At 41.4% G+C, this 24,634-nt stretch overlaps 1 protein-coding gene across 4 annotated transcripts in view; it reads right to left on the bottom strand.

The window, feature by feature from the left end:
* The window catches only part of LOC144581560 (uncharacterized), a 102,938-nt gene that overhangs the window by 15,770 nt on the left and 62,534 nt on the right, over positions 1-24,634 (bottom strand). The window contains exons 2-3 of one of the 4 annotated variants that reach the window (XR_013532522.1): positions 12,677-22,738; positions 1,428-4,477 (exon numbers count right to left, since the gene is read on the bottom strand). Coding sequence is in view for 1 of the 4 variants with exons in the window: in XM_078365797.1 (XP_078221923.1) it covers positions 12,677-12,751 (75 nt within the window). In the remaining 3 variants the exon portion in view is untranslated. Of the gene's footprint in view, positions 1-1,427; positions 4,478-4,803; positions 22,739-24,634 lie in introns of those variants that run through there. The other 3 variants (XR_013532521.1, XM_078365797.1, XR_013532520.1) reach the window with 3 other exon arrangements.

Here is a 24,634-nt window from a genome sequence, read left to right as displayed (position 1 = left end):
CACACTACCGGATTTCAAACTATACTACAAGGCTACAGTAATCAAAACAGCATGGTACTGGTACCAAAACAGAGATATAGACCAGTGGAACAAAACAGAGGCGCCAGAGGCAACACAACATACCTAGAACTATACAATCTTTGATAAACCTGACAAAAACAAGCAATGGGGAAAGGATTCCCTGTTTAACAAATGATGTTGGGAAAACTGGCTAGCATGTGCAGAAAGCAGAAACTGGACTCCTTCCTGACACCTTACACTAAAATTAACTCCAGATGGATTAAAGACTTAAACATAAGACCTGGCATCATAAAAACCCTAGAAGGAAATCTAGGCAAAACTATCCAGGACATAGGAGTAGGCAAGGACTTCATGAACAAAACACCAAAAGCATTAGCAACAGAAGCCAAAATAGACAAATGGGACCTAATGAAACTCCACAGCTTCTGCACGACAAAAGAAACAGTCTCTAGTGTGAATCGGCAACCAACAGAATGGGAAAAAATTTTTGCAGTTTACCCATCTGACAAAGGGCTGATATCCAGAATTTACAAAGAACTCAAACAGATTTACAGGAAAAAAACAAACAAGCCCACTCAAAAGTGGACAAAGGATATGAACAGACACTTTACGAAAGAAGACATATATGAGGCCAACAATCATATGAAAAAATGCTCATCGTCACTGGTCATCAGAGAGATGCAAATCAAAACCACACTGAGATACCATCTCACGCCAGTTAGAATGGCGATCATTAAAAAATATGGCGACAACAGATGCTGGAGAAGTTGTGGAGAAAAAGGAACACTTTTACACTGTTGGTGGGAGTGTAAATTAGTTCAACCATTGTGGAAGACAGTGTGGCGATTCCTCAAGGCCTTAGAAATAGAAATTCCATTTGACCCAGCAATCCCATTACTGGGTATATATCCAAAGGTCTATAAATCGTTCTACTATAAGGACACATGTACACGAATGTTCGTTGTAGCACTGCTTACAATAGCAAAGACCTGGAATCAACCCAAATGCCCATTGACGATAGACTGGATTGGAAAAATGTGGCACATATACACCATGGAATATTATGCAGCAATCAGAAATGATGCGTTTGTGTTGTTTGTAGGGACATGGATGAATCTGGAGAACATCATCCTCAGCAAACTGACACAAGAACAGAAAATGAAACATGGCGTATTTTCACTCATAGGCGGGTGATGAAAAATGAGAACACATGGACACAAAGAGGGGAGTACTAAACACTGGGGTCTATTGGGGGTAAAAGGGGAGGGCCAGTGGGAGGGGGAGGTGGGGAGGGATAGCCTGGGGAGAAATGCCAAATGTGGGTGAAGGGGAGAAAGGAAGCAAAACACACTGCCATGTGTGTACCTATGCAACTGTCTTGCATGTTCTGCTCATGTACCCCAAAACCTAAAATGTAATAAAAAAATAATAAAAATAAAGAACTATCAAAAAGAATAAGAAAAAGTTAAGTAGATTGTGAAAGCATAAACTTTATTTAGATACTTTTCTGTCATTTATTCCCATAAACTATCCACAAATCTATTATAAAAAATTAAAATTTATTAAAACATATGCATGCAAACACAGACCGCATGTGGCACCATTTTTAGTTAAATGTAAACAAAGATTAAGATACAGTATTAAATCATAATTGCATAAATTTAACTGTAGTACATATGGTACTACTGTAATAATTCCATAGTCACCTCTTATTGCTATTGCCTTGAGTTCAAGTGTTGCTAGTGTCTTCTTAAGACTCCATGTGGATGCTGACCACCTCCAATAACCAGTTCATCTCTCCATTAAACTGCACATCGCAGTAATAACTGATCTCAAGGTTCTCACATAGTTTTCGTTGTGTTTAGTGCAATACCATAAACCTTAGATAACACCATGAGATGCATACAAAATGCACTAGCAATGATGGAAGTGCTCCCAAGAAGCAGAGAACATGGCATTACAAGAAAAAGTTGAATTGCTTGATACATACCAAAGTTTGAGGTCTGCAGTTGCCGGTGCCAATGTTTCAGACAGATGATATGTCTCATAAACAGGTAATGTAAACATACTGCATTGATAGTCACAGTACTGTGCTATAAATATATTTTCTCTTTTTATGATTTTCTTAATAATTCTTTCTTTTCTCTAGCTTACTTGATTGAAAGAATACAGTGTATAATACCTATAATGTACAAAATATGTATGAATTGACCATTTATGTTACTGATAAGCCCTCTGGGTAACAGTAGGCTGTTAGCAGTTAAGTTTTAGGCAAAGTTGTATGTGGATTTTCAGCTGCACAGAGGGTTGGCACCCCTAATCCTTATGTCATTCAAGGGTCAGCTGTGCCTGTAAGGTAATAACTGAGCTTACTAGCTCAGTTATTTTCCTAGATCTTCTCCATTCTTCTCCCATTTCTTTGTCATTTTCTATCTTTCAACCTTAATTTATTCTTAGCTTACAGGACATGAGCAAGTTTCACCAAGAGTGAAAAAAAGCAAAGAAGTATTTGTGTATGTGTGTGGGTGGGGGCAGGTAGTGAGTGGTAAATACATACAGTCATCCCTTGGGGTATTTCTTCCAGGACCTCCTGCCGATACCAGAATCTGTGATGCTCAAGTTCCAGATATAAAATGGCATAGTAATTGCATATAACATATACACATCCTCCCATGTACTCTAAATCATCTTTAAGTTACTTATAATACCTAATACATTGTAAATCTTATGTAAATAGTTGTTATGCTGTATTGTATGAGGAATAATGACAAGGAAAAAAGTCTGTACTTGTTCAGTACAGATAAAACTTTTATTTCTGACTATTTTTGACCCATAGTTGGTGGAACCCATGGATACAAAGAGCCAACTCTATTTTGTTTTGAATGGTAGACACTGACTTAATGGTCACCACCAGCCCTGTGGCTATAATTCTCTAGTTCTTTCAGTTGTCTGAAGCTTGTTCCTCAGTAAGAGTTCCTGAGAACAGTGTTGCTCAAGTTCTTGAGTGCCTGAGACAGTCTGTCTGCAGCCTTCATATGAGAAAGTTTGTGTAGTTACTTATGAAGTTCCCGGTTACTGTTCTTTTGTCTTGAGGATCTTGAATATGTTAATTTCAAACTTCTGAAATAAAGAAATACTTCAGAAAGTCTAACAAATATTTGGCTTGTTGTTTTCTGTTATAGCTCCATGAATTCTCCCTTTTCAGCTTGTACAACCCCTAGGTAGGACAATGACACCGGGAAATGGACTTCCTTTTCAGCAGTGGTCCTCCTGCCAGAGACTAGCAGAGTTGAGAGGGAGTCCCAAGAGACTACCTCCTCAGGCCCTAGTGCACATGAGGAGCCCTAAAAAGCATGTAAAATCCAGGTCCCAGAGCCCCACTCCTAGAGTCTGATGTAGTGAGTGTGAGGCAGGGCCTCAGATATAAGAATTCTCAACATCTAGTACTCATGGTCTCTGGACCACTTTGAGAAATACCCATATAGTGCAATTGTCTTATTTTGTAGATAAAGAAAATTGCTTAAGACCACACAGTGAGCTTGAATGAGAGTTGGATTCCCAGTCGGAGTTGAAAAATTTTTTGAATCTCAACCAGGGTCCTTACCAGGGTAGCATAGGGCTCTGAAGGATAGAAAATCCTAGGTTTTATGGCTTGGGGGAATTGATAAGTGTGAAGATTAAGATACTAAAAACAGGGAAAGAAGCAAACAAATCATGCATAGGAAATGTAACCTGAGATATTAGAGGGGCCCGACGAGGCCCAGATCTTACTGAGGACTTTCTCTGCCTCATTCATTCTTCCTGGTGGTCCTGAGAGATTGCAATTACTATCCAGTTTTATGGAAAGGAAAATGGGATATCTATAGAGAGAAAGTGACTAAGGACACTGGGTAGTAAGTGGAAGAGCCAAAAAAGTTATGAGGATGATGATAGTGATGGAGATATGATGACTTGACAATGATGATGATGGAGATGACAGCCATGATGTCATGATACTGATGATGATGCTGATGTGACAGTGACAACAATATGAGCAAGTTCAGGCAATGACTGTCATTTCTGGAGCTTGGCTCTGGGTCAGCCTCTATGTTAAGAATGATATATGTTACCTTACTGACCCCACATCCAGCTCTAAGGTGTTAAGCACCAGGCCTATCCTCACCAAATTCAAGATTTTTAATATTATTTTAATATTTTACTAACAATAAAATAGCAATAATACTAATATTTTAATATCATTTTAATATTTGTAATAACATGCAGCACTGTCTTCTTGCCACAGGTTAAGAAATCAGAGGGTCATTATTGTCGTTCTTTGTTCAAACTTCGGGAAGGAGTTGAAAACTTGAATTTCTGATGATCTTAAAGGCACCCAAGTGAACGAAGGAGCTGATACCGATGAAATCCACTTGCCAGGGCTATATAAATAGCAACTTGTACCGACACTGCACCTCATCTGCACACATCAAAGAGCACATTAGAAGAATTAAAATGTCAAGTGGGTTAAATATGAAATGCGACCTATCTTATTATCTTGTGAGGGGGGAAGAGCTGTCAAGAACTCAAATCTTCCCAGTTGCTTTGAATACAGCTGGGGGCTGAAGGGCCTCTTCTGGGAGACTTGCCAACAGCCGCTCTTAATGGAGGTGAAGTCAGGTCAGGCGGTGTCCATTTTCATAGTCAGGTATGGTCAGAAAGATTTGGGAAATTATTGTGAGGCTACTTTTCTATGGTGTCTTTTCTAAAAATGTCCATGTTGTTTTTAGTAGTTTATCTCCTAGTGCAGCAGTTACAGCCTGGAACCTAGGTCTTCCAACTCTCTGAAAACAAGCTTTTAAGGTTTTTTCTGGTCGATGTTTTGCTACTCGTTGCTTTGGAGAATTCTCTTGAGGGCTTGTAAGTAACGAGCTTAAGGCTCTAACAAGTCCAAATATCTCATACAACTCCACTAGCCATCCACCCTGCTATCTAGTGGTCACCCAGATTCCAAAACATTATAGAGCATGCACAGATTCAGCAGGGTCAAAACCTTTGGTAAGATCCGAAGGTGATTTCTAAACTGGAGAAATCATCTGAGATAAGATGACCACACATATCTGACAGAAATAGACCTAAGGTGCATGGTGAAGTTTGTTAAGGGTCTGTCTATTGGACAACACTCTGAGAAGCAAGAAGAGGGAGATCGGGCATTGGAGATTTCTGGGATGCGCATTGGCCTCTTCCCTCGTGCAAGCTATGGAAATAAGATGGGCTGCTAGTTTACCTGATGGTCGGGTAGTGACATGAAAAGCCAGTGTCTGGCAAAGACCCACCCTGTCATGGTAGAAGGCCATCTCCCTGCTGCCTGCCGCTGGCACAGCCCTCCTCCTCTGGCTCCCACAGACAGAAGGCATTGAGGGGGCTCAGTTCTCCACTCAGTCCAAGAAGAATCCAGAATGCTGTATCTATTGCTGTCCCTATTCATCCAGCATCTGCTTCAGATGCTTTTGGCTAAGTAAACAGCAATTTAAAACTCAGTCTGACCTAAATAACAAAGGTGATGTGTTGAATAACATGATTTAAAGTGTCCAGAAATAGAGACAGCATCCAGTGGGGCTTAACTCAAGGCTTGCCCCTAGGAGCCAACAGCAACAAGTATGATAGTATGAGCTAAAAATGTTCACCAAGTGTTTTCCTCTTTGCCCAACATTTTTCAAAAACTGTTTATATTGAATTCATTTAATTATCAGAAAACACAATGACATAGGCATTATCACATTTCTTTAAAGAAGAAAGAATAGAGGAACAGAGAGATTGAGGAATATGCCCAAGCCCGTGCAGCTTGTAGGGCAGAAAAACTGAGCTCCAACCCTTGGCTATCTTGCATCAGAGTGCTGACTCTTAGCTATGGTACTGCGTCACCTTTTCATTAGATGGAACTATTTGTTACCCTTGAAGAAGCCATGTTTTAGCAGGAGAAGCAGAGAGAGGAGATAATAACAAAACAACGTGAGGCATGTGAAGCCATGTGAAGTAATACTGGGATGCACACAGCCCTGCAAATCTATCTGACAGCTCCATGCACACAGCAAACCAAATCCAAATTGCCTAAGACAAGCAGCCTTTCAACCCATCTGGAGAAACCCTGGTGGTAATAGCTTCAGAAGTGCCCTCCCCAGCTCTCTAGTTAGGCTATTTTTTAACAGGCTACATTGCTCCTAATTACTTGTGTCTCCTTCAAGAGAGCAAAAGTCCCTTGCCACTGGGAGTTTTTGCATTAACCCTCAGACTGATTTCAGCAGCCTCCTCTTGAAATGTTAGGAAACTGGGGCGTTACTCAAGGCCCTGAGATGCCAAAGGCATCAGGGCAAATGCAAGAAGAATATCCCATGATGTGCAAGTGATAGCAGCAAGGGCAGAGCCCTGAGTCAGCCCAACATGGGCTGGAATCCCAGCTGGCCACTCACAAGCTCAGTGACCTTGAGCAAGTCATGCCTTCTCTCTAAGCCTCCACTCTCACCTGTAAAATGGAGACAGTAATACCTACTTTTAACATCTCAGGATTAAATGTGGTAATATAATGTATTCAGACTTGTTTAGTATCTATGGGGTACATGTTAAAAATCCAATAAATGCTTGTTATTACTGAAATTTTCTTTCTTTCCTTCCCTCCCTCCCTCTCTCTCTCTTTCTCTTTAATTTCCAAGATACATGTGCAGAACAGGCAGGTTTGTTATGTAGGTATATGTGTGCCATGTGGTTTGCTGCGCCTATTTCCCTCCCTTCTGCCACCCTGACAACAGACCCTGGTATGTGTGTTTCTCCCCTCCCTGTGTCCATGTGTTCTCAATGTTCAACTCCCACTTATGAGTGAGAAATGCTGTGTTTGGTGTTTTTTTTCCTGTGATAGTTTGCTGAGGATGATGGCTTCTGGCTTCATCCATGTCCCTAAGCATTCCTTTATACCAACAATAGACAACTAGAAGATTAAATCATGAATGAACTCCCATTCACAGTAGCCACAAAGAGATGAAAATACCTAAGAATATAGCTAACAAGGGATGTGAAGGACCTCTTCAAGAACTACACACCACTGCTCAAGAAAATAAGAGAGGACACAAACAAATGGAAAAACAGTCCATCCTCATGGATAGGAAAAATCGATGTTGTGAAAATGGCCATAATGCCCAAAGTAATTTATAGATTCAATGCTATTCCCATCAAACTACCACTGAAATTATTCACAGAAGTAGAAAAAACTACTTTAAATTTCATAAGGAATCAAAGAAGACCCATCCAGCCAAGACAATCCTAAGCAACAAGAACAAAGCTGGAGGTATCATGCTGCCTGACTTCAGACTATACTGCAAGTCTACAGTAATCAAAACAGCATGGTACTAGTACCAAAACAGAATTATAGGCCAATGGAACAAAACAGAGACCTCAGAAATAATACCACACACCTACAATCATCTGATATTCAACAACCCCAACAAAAACAAGCAATGGGGAAAGGATATCCTATTTAATAAATGGTGCTAGTAAAACTGGCTAGCCATATGCAGAAAACTGAAACTGAACCACTTCCTTACACCTTATACAAAAATTAACTCAAGATGCACTTGATGTATATATATGTAAAGACATTAAATGTTTTACATTTAAATGTAAAACCCAAAACCATAAAGACTCTAGAAGAAAACCTAGGCAATACCATTCAGGACATAGGCATGGGCAAAGACTTCATGATGAAAATACCAAAAGCTATTGCAACAAAGGCCAAAGTTCAGAAACGGGATCTAATTAAACTAAAGAGCTTCTGCACAGCAAAAGAAACTATCATCAGAGTGAACAGAAGGGGAGAAAATCTTTGCAATCCACCCATCTGACAAGGGTCTAATATCCAGAATCTACAAGGAATTTAAACACATTTACAAGAAAAAACAACCCCATCAAAAAGTAGGTAAAGGATATAAACAGACACTTCTCAAAAGAAGACATTTACGTGGCCGGCAAACATATGAAATTTCCATTTGTCAGCTGAAACATTTAGTGACTTAGAAACCCTTAGAAGATCCTTATCTTTCTTGCACATAACACTTGGGGTCACTTAGCATGGAAGCTCAGTCCATTGCCCAGCCGTTGAAATCTTCTTCTATTTTTATTTTTTTAAATCATAGAATTAGGGGCACAAGTGCAGCTTTGTTACATGGATATGTTGTGTAGTGGTGAAGTCTGGGCTTTGAAATTTTTACATGGTTTTATTATTTGCCACGTACTATTGCAAATTTGTGTCTCCTTCAAGACAAGAGAAATATCTTGCCAATGGGAGCTTTTTTCATTTACCCTGAGAGTGATACAATAAATTACAATACAGTAATTCCAATTTAGGGACTGGAAGGTCGGTTAAAATTACTCATTTTATTGGGGAAGATTGTATGTTTCAGTTACATTCAAAAGTCTATAATGGTCTCATGATTCACCCTGCATGGATGTCAGCAGCCTAAATAACCAACTAATTAAGCACAATATGGAAAGAGGCTTATTTACTGCTCTCTGCCCTTACTGTCTGTAGCTCTGTCATCCCACCTGCTCTGTACCCAGCCACCCCAGGGCACTCATCACATCCTCACCTGGCAAAACCCTTCTCCACCATGACCCCAACAAATGCCTACTTATCCTCAAGACCCAGTTCAAAGTGCTCCCCCCTGCAAAACATTTGCAGACTCTTGAAGGTAGAGTAAAACCACTCCTCACTTTGCATTACCCTGGGAGTGGGTGCCTTCCTCAGCAGATGGCTTCTGTACTGTTCCATTGCCCTTGCTGCAGGGACTGCAAATGGGTTATAGGAAACCTCAGCCCTGCTATATGTATGTGTTTGTGGTGGTGAGTACTATCAGAACCAGGTAGCCTCTGGCAGTGAGCAAATAAACAGCAGGAGCAAGATGGGGCAAGGTGGGAAGAATGAGGAAGCACTATCTATCAGTCAGCCTGAGCAGCAGAGTCAGATCATGAGTTTGTCTTTTTCTAGCAGGCCTGTCCCCTTGCAGGGCTGGGGCATATCTCCCTCACCTCCAGTCTACAGAACTTGTGTAACAGTTTTATGTGTCAATTTGACTGAGCCAAGGGATGCTCAGATAACTGGTGAAACATGATTTCTGGATGTATCTGTGACAACGTCGCTGAAAGAGACTACCATTTGAATTGGTGGATTGAGTCAAGCTGATGGCCTTCCCAGTGTGTGTGGGCATCATGCCATCTGTTGAGGGTCTGAATAGAACAAAATGGTGAAGAAAGGCTGAATCCTCCCTCTTCCTGACTGAGCTGGAACATTGATCTTCTGCCCTCAGTGCTTCTGTCTCAGGCCCGCAGATCTGGATTGGCTCTCAGGTCTTAGAATTATACCACTGGCTTTCCTTGGTCTGCAGCTTACAGACAGCAAGTCATGGGACCACATAGCTTCTACAATCAGGTGAGTCAATTCCTTATAGTGTGTGTGTGTGTGTGTGTGTGTGTGTGTCTGCTTCTTGGGAGAACCCTGGAGACTAGCACATGTTTGCTGAACAATGAATGCCTCCACCACCTTCAAATGCTATCTTCCACAAACAGCTTCTTGATTAATATCTTTTTATGTTACCCCCACCTCTCATCCACAGGAATGAATGGGAAAATACACTGAAACTTTAGATAGATCACTTGCCCAGTGTTAGATGTTGTGGGAGCTGCAAAGGTAAGAGACCCACAGTCCTTTCCCTCAACAATGGTCCTGTCTCCCTGAAGAAAGTGGAGTTAACAGAACACATTATGCCTATGGCCAGGCACAGTGGCTCACACCTATAATCCCAGCACTTTGGGAGACAGAGACAGGTGGATCACCTAAGGTTTGGAGTTCGAGATCGGCCTGGCCAATATGGTGAAACCCCATCTCTTCTGAAAATTGTTCAACTCTCTTTGAGATAAGTGGAGGGTCACAGATAGAGCCTGCTGGTGGTATCGGAGCAGGAGATCACCAGCCAACTTCCTTTTCTCTCCCTACAGGATCAGCAAGTATGAACTGGGAGCGAGGAAGCCCTCTATTCAAAACATAGAGGTGCGGTTTTCTTTGTTGAGACTGTGGATAAGCCCAGTTTTCTCTCTGAGCCTCGGTCTCCTCATCAGTGCAATGGGAATGGTGCTGTGATAAACTCCATCTTGAGGTGTGCAGTGGATAGTAAACAATAAGAGCTGCAGGAAATGGTAGGTATTATAAAACAAGTCCAGTTCTTGCAAGACACAATTTTCAGACCTGGCCTCCTTAGTGTCATGGAAAAGGTGAGTGGGAGCTTGATCCACCACATGTTTGAGATTAGGTAACTACATTAGTTTGCTAGGGCTGCCATAAAAAAGTAATCTTGGCTGGGCACAGTGGCTCATGCCTGTAATCCCAGCACTTTGGGAGGCTGAGGCAGGTGATCACTTGAGGTCAGGAGCTCGAGAACAGCCTGACCAACATGGTGAAACCCTGTCTCTACTAAAAATACAAATATTAGCCAGGCATGGTGGCGCACGCATGTAATCCCAGCCGCTTTGGAGGCTGAGGCAGGAGAATCTCTTGAACCTGGGAGGCAGAGGTTGCAGTGAACTGAGATCATGCTACTGCACTCCAGCCTGGGCAACATAGTGAGACTGAGACTCCATCTCAAAAAAAAAAAGAAAAAAAAGTACAACAGAAATTTGTTTTCTCACTGGTCTGGAGGCTGGATGTCTGAGATATGTTGATTTCTCCTGAGGGCTATCTCCTTGTCTTGTAGATGGCTGTTTTCTCTCTGTCTTTACATGGTCTCCTCTACATACCTGTCTGTGTCTTAATCTTTTCATCTTACAGGAATACTAGACATATTGGATTAGGACCCACCCTAATGACCCCACTAGAAGCTAAATTATCTCTTTAAAGATTCCGTTTCCAAATGCAGTCGCATTCTGAGGTACTGGGAGTTAGGACTCAGCATGTGAACTGGTAGAAAGGCATAATTCAGTGCATAACAATAACTTCCTTAGCAAGGGGCTGTATAGGCTGCTCCAGTCCTCACAGCAGAAACTGAGTAAGGGAGCTGGGCTGGGAGAAGGTGAGCAAAAGATTCTTGGGCAGCTCCTGGGTCCACCGCCTCTGCTAGGGTCACAGGCCAGCAGTAGACAGACAGCCAATCCTACTGTCACACTCGGCTACCTTGCAATCATTTCCCTTGGAGATCTGAGTGCCTGCAAAATCTGCTGAATTCAAGGAGATGTCTTTCTCTCATGCCCTCAAAGAATTCACCAAGCAGATGTCTCTTGCTGCAATGAATGATAAATCAGAGCCCAAAATGGAAGAGGCTGGCATCCTTGGCTCTGTCTACACTCGAAGGCTTTCAGTCCTCAGAAGGGCTGAAAGAAGCCAAATTATAGAGTTCACTTGCAGGATTCAAAAGCTGTAGATGAAACTATTTGAGGTTTTTTGTCTTTTGCTTCCTCCTACCACACACTCTATTACCGCTATAGGCAAGATTTACGAAGAGCAATTTTCTTTTCAATAGAATTCCTTTTCTTTCAGAATAGAAAATACAAAGTCCAATTTACATAACATTTTTAGGAAACCTACTACATGCCAGATACTATGCTTGTGCTTTCGTTCCTATTATATCAGCTAAGCCCCAAAATAGCCTTGAGGGATGCATGCCATGATTCCAATTCTACAGCTGAAGGGAACTGAGGCTCCATGGGGGGAAGGAAGCTTCCAGAGATCCTATTCTATGGGTTGACCAAGCCAGGACTTGAGCTCAGGTTTGCAGAGCTTGGAAACCCAAAGCATAATGCACTTGGCCTTGCTGACTTTCTTAGTACCAGAAGTACCTTCACAAGAACCTGTGACATGAGGTCAGCACAGCTGTGGCACAGACCAAGAGCAGAGCCTTAACCTCACGCGCCAGCCTTGACTAGTGCCCTTGGGTGCCATTCCTATCCATCTGCTCTGAGCACCTTCCCACATTTTTTTTCTTTCTTTCTTTGACCTCCTTATGTTCTCTCTGAACTGCAACAGCTTGACAGTGTGGGCTCAAATGCATCTGATTCTCTATAGCTCTACTGTAGTAAACAGATGTATACTTCAAAAGTCTCCTACAAATCTGAGTGCTAGAATTTCTAATTGAGGTATGCAAGTGTGCCAACAGCCCTCATCATAAAATCAGAGGTGTGTCCTGGGGAAGTGATATGGACAAACCAGAAAAGGAGCACCATATTCCAGGATGCAGAAACCTCTGTGAAATCACCTTGGGAAGGGGATGGAAGGAAGATTTCATAAAGCAAGATTATTACTAGCAAAAATAAATTTGAAAATAGGGTAACAGCACAACTAGATTTGCTCCATGGAGTTGGCATGACAGCCAGTGCCTATGGGTCACTTCCTTTGTGCCAGGCTCTGTTCTAAAACCATCATGTAAATTAACTCATTTACTCTTCACCATTACTCCATAAAGGGTCACTATCACGAACCCCATTTTACAGAGAAAACTGAAGCCCATAAAGATTGAATAATTACTCTAGCTCATGCAGCTGAAAAATAGCAGAGACAGATTTTGAACCCAAGCAATCTGGCATCAGAGCCCAGGCTCTCAAACATGCTGCCCCAGTGTAAAGCAAAGTGATTGCTGCATTCCCTTACCGAGAAAGCTTCTGCTCTGATGCTCCTTTGAAGGTGATAATAGGTGGGACCACCACTTCTCCAAGTGTGTTTTTCCTAGAGGGGGTCATGGGAAAAATTCAAGAAATCTAGTAAGGGCCTAGAATAAGGTAAATGAATGGAATTCCTCCTTCCCTAAACTTTAACCACGTAAGTCATATAAACCTCAGGGCTCATAATGGCTTTAAAATAGAGAGTGTTTCCAAGTCCAGGAAAGAGGAATAAAGATATTAACAAGCTCAAGGAAGGCTGGTCAGCTTTCAAGCCTGGCAAATACAGAAATCAGGATGCCTTCAACAGTTAGGTGTAGTGACCCCAAAGCAGGTGATCCCTTGTCAGGTTGCTGTGAGGATGAATACACAACTTGAAGCTGAAAACTGTTCAATCACCCAGTTAATTCCACTTCTTCTGGTCTAACCTTACCATAAGGGCAGATTCTGCAGATTGTCTCATTCAACCTCCTCTGACAGGTCTTCCCGTATCACCAAGGCAGGGAAGCCACAAAGTATGTTTTCCAGACTTCCTTGTAGCTAAAGTTCTGTCTGCAGCCTGGGCCCACCAAGAAAACCCACTCATGCAAGAGTTAGCAGGTGGAAATGAGCATCTGGTGGCAGTCAGGCAGGGTAAATCTCGTGCCAAGCCTGTTGGTGGGGAAGTTTGGAGCTTTTTGGTCAAGTCTCATTGCGCCAGAAGAGCACCAGACAAGGCGATGGGATTTCCTTTAGAATTGTCCCATGGTATGACTGGGTCTGTCTCTTGGCTGCACTTGTGTCTGACTCTACAGCATCTAAACATACTTCCCCAACTCTTCTATAAATTCTAAGTTTCTATTAGGGTAATGCTGGCTGCTGTAACACAAACTCCCAAGTATCTCAAGGGCCTAATGCAAGAGAAGCATATTTTTCTCTTTCATAAAGTTCAAAATAGGGTTTCTGGTTAGTGGGTAGTTTTCTTTTCAGGCATTTGTTTAGGAACCCAGGCTTCTTGCATCCTCAACACATGGCTTCTGAGGTTACTATAGTTGTCTACATTGAGTTAATTAAAGTGAAGACCATGAGGGTCTGCACATGGGTGGCTGTTATGGGCCAGGCCTGGGGGTGGAGCACATCGTGACTGTTCATTTCCCAGTGGCTAGAATCCAGTCACATGGTCACATGTAATCACATGAGGGTTTTAAAAATGTATTCTAGATATATGTCCCCCACTTAAAAAAAGAAGACGAAATAGATATGTTGAGTAGCAGACTGAGTTCCATAGCATTCTCTGCAAGCCACGACTCCGTTATAAACTCTGTTCTGCTGAAATAGGCTAGAGTAGAGTTTGTGGTCTGCAATAAGAACCTTAATACATCAGGGCACCTTCTTTCACTTGCCTCCTCTTACAACATGACTTTCAGGGGGAAATAAGGATGCAACTCTTATTGCCCGTGCTAACTCCATTTCTTATTGTAAATTAATATCCTGCCATTCCTCTTTATATGTCAGACTCTTGTGAAATTGAATCACATGTGTACTTGTTCGCACTCACTTACACTCACACCTACCCCATATATACCCTAATTAGACATCTTTTCTATAGGCTTATCAGGACTCACAAGCTTAAGAAAGATGACTTTCTCCCTAGTAAAGTAAATTTCCCCATGTGTCCTGGGTGATCAAATAGTGAAAGATGCTGGGCAGGATAACTTTCCAACTATAGCTCCTGAATGGATTCCAGTATCCAAAGCCTGAAGAGTCACTTAATGTCTACCCTTGTTCTCCGGGAGGCCAATGAGTCTGGCAAACCATCCAGGACCAGTAATTTGCAGAGCCCAGTTCAACATGAAAAGGTAGGGCCCTTGTTCAAAAAGCAGAAAAATGCTATTAAAAATGTCAAAACCAAAGCTTTTTCCTTCTTCATGGTCTCTTTCTTGACTTGTCATGGTGGTTTTTATTTGCTATTTAATATCTAAATAAATAAATGAAGAGAAGTTAAAATTATCAGTTATTAGCATGTATGTGATCATTCATTTTATATTGGGCAATGCCAATTTTAAATTCAAACCTAAGAGCATTTGACTCATATACAGAACTGCCAAAATTATACAATTCATATCCCAAGGCTGGCATGTGCATATGTATTTCATTTTTATGGGGATGGTGGAAACGCTGCAGAAAACTAACTCAACTGTTTTTATTTTGCTCTTTCAGATGTGCATGTTCTTCCAGCACTCTCTATTTTGGGTTTAACGGGGAGTAAGGAAAGATCGAAAAGAAAAGAACTATGGGTTGCCCTATCTTTCCCATTTCAGTACAAACAATCAGCTAATTCAGGAGAATAATACCCATAAGAAAAGATCTAATAAGCTTCCTTGGCCATTCTGATTTCTTAAACCAGCACTGCCTTCTTTTTGCACTCGAGACAAATTCTGGTTTGATAGGAAAGCACAGCCTCTCTGGGCTCTTAGCACCTCACTTACTCAATCTTAGATGTTGTGATACCTGGGACAGCAATGCTGAGCATTTAGCAAGACTCAAGGCAAGTGCAAGGTAAGAGTGTAAGGAAAGCTGCATAGCCAACTTCTCAAAGCTGTATGCAAATGGCCTAGGGGCACTGTGGGCGGATGTACTGCATCTCTCTCCTCTGCTCATTGTCCCGTTGGACTTCACTTACGAAATGTAAGTTCAAAGATAAAATTATTAAGATAAAATAATTAAGAATGTCAAGAAAGTGACAACAGAGCATTAAATCAAGCACAAGGTCCTTCTGAGAATGGCTGTACAGGTCACTCAGCTGTGAAACTGGCCCAGAAGTTGTGCTCTAGGGAGTTTCAGGCGTGAAGCTGAAAGAAGGAAGGGAGAACCTTGGCAGGCATGGCCTCTGCTCAGTTCCGAGTCGAGGACACTTTGTAGGTACCTCTGTCTTCTCAGTTTGCATCCTGAGTTCTCACTGTACTGTGAGAGATACTGGATTGGAAAGCCTGCCTTGCTCACCATTCTTTCACCAGTAGCCCAGGGCACTGGTACATTCTCCTGAAACAATATGCCTGATATAAAACCCAGTAAAGGGAGACGATTCTTCCCTTCCTCCTTTTGGGAGCCTATTAAAGAAGCCAAATAGCCAAAGGGAAAAAGCAGAGGTGAAGGGAGGTTGAATCTCCCCTCCAGCCCCCCACTCCGACCACGGCAATAGAGGGCATAGCAAAGGTACTATGAACACAGAACAACCTGTCACTGTTCCTGTTGACAGCAATTAACTCCACATGGGCTTCTTTATGCCAGTCTGGTTTAGGCTATGATTTTAAGAAATTGGGCTGTTCTATGGGGTATCAGTCAGAGTGTTGGGAAACCTATAGGGAAAGGGCAAACCTTCTGAAAGGTCAGAAGCTTTTGCAGAGCCCCAGGGAAAATAGCTGAAGGGAGCTATTCTATAACCCTGAGGCAGAGGGCAAGGAGTAGGTACAAGTGAGTGTACAGGAATTTATCTTAAACAGTTTACCTTGTTTACTTATATTGACCAGGAACTGATCTCATGCATGACATTCCCCCTAAAGGGGAACAATAAATGTTAGCTACCTACAAGTTGTGTTTGCTCCAGGTTTTTGGCATCGTGTCTGCACTGAGTAAAAGCAAGCAGCTCAAGCTTCTCAGGGCTGCTCTCTGGCCACAAGAGTCAGGCAGTCCCCTAGCTGCTCTTACACTGCATACCCGTGTCTGAGTACTCATTTCCTCTGTCGGCCAGGGTCTGTGGGATGGACCCGGCACTGTTCAAAGATACTCATCAAAATTTCTAGGGCCTATGTATGAATTTAAAATTACTCAACAGCTTGGAGATAACTAAACATTTATAAAGATTCAGAGCAGAACTGGCATCTTCAATTAACAGCAGTAGGCTGTTTGTTAATGACCAATTCTCTAGGTCATGTCTTTGGGTGGACATATTGCCTAACTATATATATGTGTACATATTTAAAATTAAATAATGCAATGTGTCACCTTTCCAGGCACTCTACTGTTTCTAATAACTAACTTTCTATCTACTTATCTCTTATTTCAGGCATGATCAGAGCTTTTTTTTTTTTTTTCATTTCCACTAACTATTACGTGACGTGGCACTAACCAGAAGTCTCTGTTAAAAAAAATAATAGTGATTACCTACTGTGTATTATACCCTAAGCCAGAGGCTTTTCTGTGCACCACTTCGTCTGTAACTTACCTCTGTGATGTAAGAATTGTTATTCCCATTTTAAAAATAAACTTTTCATTTTGCAATAATTGTAGATTCATGTGCAATTCATAAAGAATAATACAGACCAGTGGGAGGGGGAAGTGGGGAGGGATAGCCTGGGGAGAAATGCCAAATGTGGGTGAAGGGGAGAAGGAAAGAAAAGCACACTGCCATGTGTGTTCCTACGCAACTGTCTTGCATGCTCTGCTCATGTACCCCAAAACCTAAAATCCAATAAAAAATTAAAAAAAAAAAAAGAATAATACAGAGATCTCATGCACTCTTTACTCAGTCTTCCCTCATTAATAGCATCTTGCAAAACTATGGTACAATAGCACAATCAGGATATTGATATTAATACAATACACCAATCTTTTACATACTTGTCCCGTTCCACTTGTACTCATTTGTGAGAGTGTGTGTTTGTGTGTATTTAGTTCTGTGCAATTTTATCTCAAGTCTAGGTTCACATATCCTCCTTCACAGCCCAAAATACAGAATAGCTCCATTACTACAAGGAGTCCTTCTATTGCTCTTTAATTTTTATTTTATTTTATTTTATTTTGAGACAGAGTTTCACTCTTGTTAGCCAGGCTGGAGTGCAATGGCGTGATCTCGGCTCTCCGCAACCTCTGCCTCCTGGGTTCAGGCAATTCTCCTGCCTCATCCTCCTGAGTAGCTGGGATTACAGGCACGTGCCACCATGCCCAGCTAATTTTTTGTATTTTTAGTAGAGACATACCTACTTCTTTCCTGCCTCTCATCTCCTTAACTCTTGGCAACTGCTAATCTGTCCTCTCTTTCTGTAATTTTGCCATTTCAAAAATGCTACTGTATTAGTTGGGGCTCTCCACAGAACTATAACCAATAGGAGATATGTATGTATAAAAAGTTTTATTGTAAGAAATTAACTCAAGCAATTATGGAGGCTAAGTCCCAGATCTGCAGTTGACAAGCTAGAGAAAAAGGAGGCCTCATGGCAAAGCTACAGCTTGAGTCCTAAGGCTGGAGAACCAGGAGAGTTGATGATATAGTTTTAATCTGAATGTAAGCAGACTCAAGACCCAGACAAAGCCAATGTTTTTAGCTCAAGTCTGAAGGCAGGAAAGAACTAGTATCCCAGCTCCAGGCAGTCAGGCAGGAGGAACTCCCTCCTTCTAGATGGAGCATCAGCCTTTTTGCTCTATTTATGCCCTCAACTGACTGGATTAGGCCCCCCCACCCCTGACAGTTGGAAGGCAATCCGTTTGACTCAGCCTACTAATTCAAAAGTTATCCATATCCAGGAGATACCCTCACAGACACATCCAGGGCAATGCTTGGCCAAATTCTGGGAACCCCTATGGTCCAGTCAAGTTGAGACACAAATTAACCACTGCAGTTTTATAATCATATAGCATGTAACCTTTGGTAACTAGTGTTTTTCACTGAGCATAATTTTCTGGTGATTGACCTAAGCTGTTGCTTCAATGAACTATTTACATTAATAGTTCGTTCCTTCTCATTGCTAAGCAGTAATCTATGGTATGAATTCAACTTCATTAGCCAGGAGGGAAATGCAAATTAAAACTACAATGTGTGTGCCAGATTCTTATAACAAACTTTGTACAGACATATATTTTCTTTTCTTTTCTTTCTTTTCTTTTTTTTTTTTTTTTGAGATGGAGTTTCACTCTTGTTACCCAGGCTGGAGTGCAATGGGGCGACCTCGGCTCACCGCAATCTCCGCCTCCTGAGTTCAGGCAATTCTCCTGCCTCAGACATATATTTTCTATTGGTTCCATTTCTGTGGAGAACCCAGACTAATACTATCATGATGGCTGAAAGGAAGAATAGTGCTAACACCAAATGATGGCAAAAAATGTCAAACAACTGGATCACTTGTATAGTGCTGACAGGGGTATAACATAATACCACCATTCTGAGCAAAATTTTGCAGTTTCTTATAAAATTAAACACGTCATTACCATGCAACCCAGCAACTGTGGACTTGGGCATTTTCCCCAAAGAAATGGAAATTCATGTTTACACAAAAGCCTGTGCACAAATGTTCACAGCAGATTTATTCCTAATAGGCAAACACTGAAAACAACCTATGTGTCTTTCAATGGGTGAAAGACTGTGCCCATTTCATTGACAAGCAAGGTGAGGGTTAGAGAGGTCACATATGGTATCCAACATCCCACAGCTGGAAGGGAGCAGAACTGGATGAAACTCTGCTCTGTCTGATCCCAAAGGCCTTGCTCTTTCTACAGGGCAAGGCATATCCAATCATGATACTGGTCTTGATTGTTTATAAGAACATGCTGCATCTTCTGAATCAAAGAAATGGAAATGCTGTTAAGCATTTAAGCAAATAGCTTAAGCTATTAAGCAACATTTTCTTCCCCTGAGATCACTGGCAACTATTAACCAGAGTATGAGATTAATTAAAACACATATTCTTAACTGGACGAAGTAAATTTTCTGTGTTTTCCTTTCTCCTGGAGTTATCTCTTTTATATCACCCTTCTGTATATTTAGAATTTTCCTATCTTCTTATGTCTGTTTTTGCTATTAGTCTGTGAACCACTTGGGGCAGGGGTTATTTCTTCCTCCTCACCATATGGTTTAGGCATAGCATAGCATCTGGAGTCTGTAACTGTGGATTGAAAGGATCAAAAGAAAGCACAGTGTTTTGTACCATATATTCTGAAATGATATAGTTACCCTGTCATTCATGTATAGGCTACACTGCAGTGGAAGGCAATACAGTCTAGTCAAGCGGCTGGCTCTAGGGCTAGCCTGACTGTGGTTACATTCTACCAGGTATCTGACCTTTCCTAGCTGCTTTGCTCTCTGTGATCAGCTTCCCCACGGCAAAGTGACATAATAAACTAAGTTACTTTATAGGGTTATTAACAAGATGTAAAGCATTTAGGCCAGCATCTGAAAAAGAGTAATGTCAGCTACTGGTGTTATTATTATAAGAGGAGAGAAAGAAAAATTGTCAATAAGGTCAAGACAGGCATAGAGAAAGATGAGTTGCAGAGAAGTAGTTTAGGGGATGCAGTAAAGTGTGTTAATGAGCTAAGACTCATATGACAGTTTGGAAACTGCAGAGACACACAGGACTGATCTCACAATTCCCTTGGGAGAGCATGCTTGTGGCTCCCTCTCCAGTTCACAGCCAATGTCTCCAGCAGGCATTCTGGGGCATTCACTGGTCTGGGTGCTGAATAGAGAATGGTATGGGCTAGGAGGCACCCATTATGATTCCAATTAGCCAGAATTAACAGGGGAAAGAAGAAGGGAAGGGGCTGTTTGGTAAAGTAATGAAGATTCAGAGCATGAATAATTATCGTAGAAGGCTGATGAAGTGTCTTCTGACAGTGTAAGAGCTGCTCTGAAAGTTCAAATCCAGTGCTGAAATTATGCTATAATAGTAGCAATGGAAATAGCAATAGTTGTCAGTAATGGAGTGGATTCAAAGCCTGTGCTTTCATCTTCTTCACTATATTGAAGTCGTCCTGGAAGGGCAGAGAAGTGGGTGAGGGCTCTGGAGAAGTCACTCCATCTTCCAGCACCTCCAGAAGGAGGCTTAAAGTTTCGTCTCCAAATCTGTTCCTGAAATTGCTTGGCAGAAGGCACCTGGATCACTGTCAGTGGGGATATGAGAGTGGCATGAGGCCTGGGCTGCATAGCTGGACCTCAGGCTATCCTGGAGCTGATGAGAGCTGTAGAAGAGCAAACAGTAGCTGAATACAAGCATCAGGGAAAAGAATTATAAAGTCAGGTGGCCCACTGCTGAAATTATCCAGAGATTTGAAACACACTTGCTAGAAACATCACTGTCCCAGTTAAGGATGCAGGATGAATGTTTTCAGATATGCTGCATTTGGAAACAAAATGCTATTTTCCATGAATTCACACTGGTCATTTTAGACTTTTTTTTAAAGTATGTGAGTTGGGCTTGGCAGGTCTTGCCCTATCTGTTTTCTCTGAATCTCTTCTTTTGGTACCAGGAGGATCACCATGATGCATCCCAGGTTGCTTGGCTCAGTCTGGTCTATGTCTTTTGTCCTGATTCAATTATTGACACACCCCTCTTCATTCCCTAAAGGATCTTACTTTGGAGGATGACATATGCCCACCCCAGGTCACAGGGAGAAGGGAAGGCCCATGTCCCAGGCAAGGCCTGAGTCACTTCGACACTAGCATTGGTCCAGGGTTGAAAGTTTATCCCAAGCAGGGTCAATCCATATCCTTCCCCAGGATGCACTTGTGGACTTTGGGAAAGAGAAGTGCTTCATGCTTGCTTTTCTGTATTGTAAAATGTATTCTTGGAGCCACTGAGGGCCTACTCCACCTGCCCCATAGAGTAGGCCTGTTCAGAAGGTGGTAGGAGTGGGCTGACAGAGGAAAAGAGAGCTGATGGAGAGAGAGACAGAGAAAGGCAGAGATAGAGAGAAAGAATACAGAGACAGACAGAGAGACAGAAAAGAGACAGAGAATGAGTCAGAGACAGATAGAAACCCACAGAGACAGAGATGAAAAGAGACAGATAGCTATAGAGACAGACACACACATAAAGAGGCAGACAGGGAGAGAAGTAGAGATTCAGAAACAGTCAGAGACACACATGGAGAGAGAGAGAGATACTGAGGCAGACAGTGAGACCAAGACAGAGACACACACAGAGAAAGAGAAACAAAGAGATACACAGAGAAAGACAAAGAAAGATCCAGAGACAGAGACAGAGACAGACTGTCAATTTAAATCACAAACAGAGAGGTCCTCTCTAAAAGAAAAGACACTTATCTGGGAATAAAACATTGCGATGGGAATGCACATACCATAGTAACCTTGTGCATTTTCAAGAAAGCAAAAGAAAAATAAGATTTTCTGAGAAAAAAAATAAGAAGTATTACAAAACTATTTTGAAATAATTATTCTTGGCTACATGGATCAATGACAAGGGTGACATCAGTCCAAGGTTAGACAGGCAGTTGCTGGGCAGATGTCCTTTCAGAAGTACTTTATTGTGTCAGGTCACTATAGCCTTTGTGTACGGTTGTCATTTTTGCAGTCTTTTGTGAGAGTTTTTGTTATAAGGCACACGAATGTGGGAATTCTCTCTTCATTGCTTTCTGTGGCTCTATTTGTCAGGTTTTCCTTAACATTAGTGACTCTATTTTGATTCTGACAACTTTCACATGTCCTCCTTTGATCAAGATCTTTCTCTGGAAGGATCACTAATCAATCATCCTGTAGTTAGGTTTTGATGCCCTCTGATGCTGGGAGGAAACTGTCTTGGTTGTTCTTCTTGTCCCACATTTCAGGGAGTGATTGGTGACTAGAAATCAGTGTCAAAATCCAAGCCAGGCACAGTGGCTCATGCCTGTAATCCCAGGACTTTGGGAGGCCAAGGAGGGCAGATCATCTGAGGTCAGGAGTTTGAAACCAGCCTGGCTAACATGGCAAAACCCCATCTCTATGAAATATACAAAAATTAGCCAGGCATGGTGGCAGGTGCCTGTAATCTCAGCTACTCAGGAGGCTGAGGCAGGAGAATGGCTAGAACATGGGAGGCAGAGGTTGCAGTGAGCCGAGATGGTGCCACTGCACTCCAGCCTGGGTGACAGACAAGACTCCGTCTCAAAAACAAAATCCATTTAGCCACATTTGAGCAACAAGGGTTCGAAAAGAGTGGCTCTCAGGCTAAGTCTACCTAGAGTCCATTATTTAGTTCAATTTTGTCTGTTCCAAAGTCTTTTGTTATTTTCTTAAAGTACTGGGCCAGCATTATTTTGTTAGGAGTAGTACTTCAGCAGAAATTTAAAAAGTAACAGGTGCAACCTGAAAAGGGGAAATACAAAGTAAAATTAAGGGTAATGTCATTCCCATTTGTATAATGGTTTTGAGCCGTGAACCTCAACTTAATCAATTAAATAAATCAAATGACCATAGGATATTAGATGAGACCTGTTGTAACCATGTGGCCTGTTTTCTAATTTTGTGTATATGGGTTTCAACTTTCTCAGATACAATTTATCCAAGTACAGCATGGAGTATTAGCATCAGCACAGACATTTTCTTATTTAACCAATTAGCACTACAGATTTTGTTCTGTTGGGTTCTGTTAAGTTGCTAGCAGAAACTATTGATTGTGAAATTTCAATTAGACCATTTTCATGCCAAGTGGAAAAAGTAACATTAAAATGTAAAAGTCTCATTATGATATGAAGTCTTATTCTGATTTCTTGGGAAAAGCTGTCTACGGTGTGAAAACATCAACTTTTTTCCTGATTGGCAGTTTCAATGTTTTTGGTCATTACATTGGGTGGTTTAATAAACTTTCGGCTTAAAATTCATCTCATTTCAGCTTATGGGCTTTAGGAATAAAGTAGCTTTTGTTTTAGTTGGAGACTTGTAACCCAATATTGAAAGAAATTAGGAGAACTTAGGGAAGAATCCACTCTGCAGGTAGATAACCAGAATTTGAAAACAATGCACAGGGCTACAAACTAATAATAGGTGCATTCTAGTTTTTCTGTAGAAACATCACTTTTCCCTCCAAATTAATCATATAGGAATCTTAAACTTAAAACATCTTGAGGGTAGGAAGCCAAACTAAGGCCAGCTTTAGATTTTACACACAGTCTTCAGGTTCTTAGGTATGCCAGGAAGTGACAGTATTTACTCACTCACTGTAAGATGGGGAAGGAACTCTGGAAACCAAGTACTTTACGGACATTTTAAAATTTGACATTTCAGTGAAAGCCTTGGTAATATAGCCAGTGTTCTCAATTGTATCCTGTTTATAAAGAGAGAGCAGATTTTTACTGAACGCACATAAATAAAAATAAAAATACTCATAGATAGTTTCCAAGTTTTAGATGAAGCAAGTGGGAAGAAGAAACAAAGGCTTTTTCCATCTTGAGTCATAAAAGTATATTTTACCAAATTGTTGTAAACTGTAGATGGATTATGAGAGAAACATTTCTTAAATTTGGAAAACAAAGCATTTAAGTAGAGAACCAATAATATTTAAATATGCCATAAAATGTTACCTTTATTAATTAATTTTATGTAATTAAGGTTTTGTTTTGGTTGATCTTTTTTTTTGAGACAGAGTCTCGCTCTGTCACCCAGGCTGGTGTGCAGTGGCACAATCTTGGCTCACTGCAACTTCCGCCTCCCACGTTCAAGCAAATTCTCTGCCTCAGCCTCCTGAGTAGCTGGGGTTACAGGTACCTACCACCACACTCAGCTAATTTTTGTGTTTTGGGTAGAGACAAGGTTTTACCATCTTGGCTAGGCAGGTCCTCAACTCCTGACCTCATGATCTACCCGCCTTGGCCTCCCAAAGCACTGGGATTACAGGCCTGAGCCACCGCACCCGGCCTGGTTTATCTTGATTAGCAGTTTCATAACCCCATCAGCTTCTTTATTCAAGTTCTAACAATTTTTATTTAGTTTATTGTCCTTTCAGTTATCAGAGCTCTATGTTCAAGAGTACTTCTTGGAATCTTTTCTCTGAAAAGCAATTTTGGACTACAGCTGCTGCAAATGTTTTTAGAGAAGAATTCAAAACAATAACTGTGGATGACAAAAGCTTAGAATAACCATTGGTTAAAAATGTGATTAAAGTTCTCAATTAACTTGGAAATTTAGTTATTACATGCCGTCACATACAGCATTTTAAGATATCAACCAGAATCATGACTGATAGAGTTACATCAGGACCATCAG

The sequence above is a fragment of the Callithrix jacchus genome, chromosome 2 (genome assembly GCF_049354715.1).
Source record: "Callithrix jacchus isolate 240 chromosome 2, calJac240_pri, whole genome shotgun sequence".
Classification (NCBI taxonomy): Eukaryota; Metazoa; Chordata; class Mammalia; order Primates; family Cebidae; genus Callithrix; species Callithrix jacchus.
Note: the sequence above shows the minus strand (reverse complement) of the source record. Positions and strands in the feature narration are given on the sequence as shown.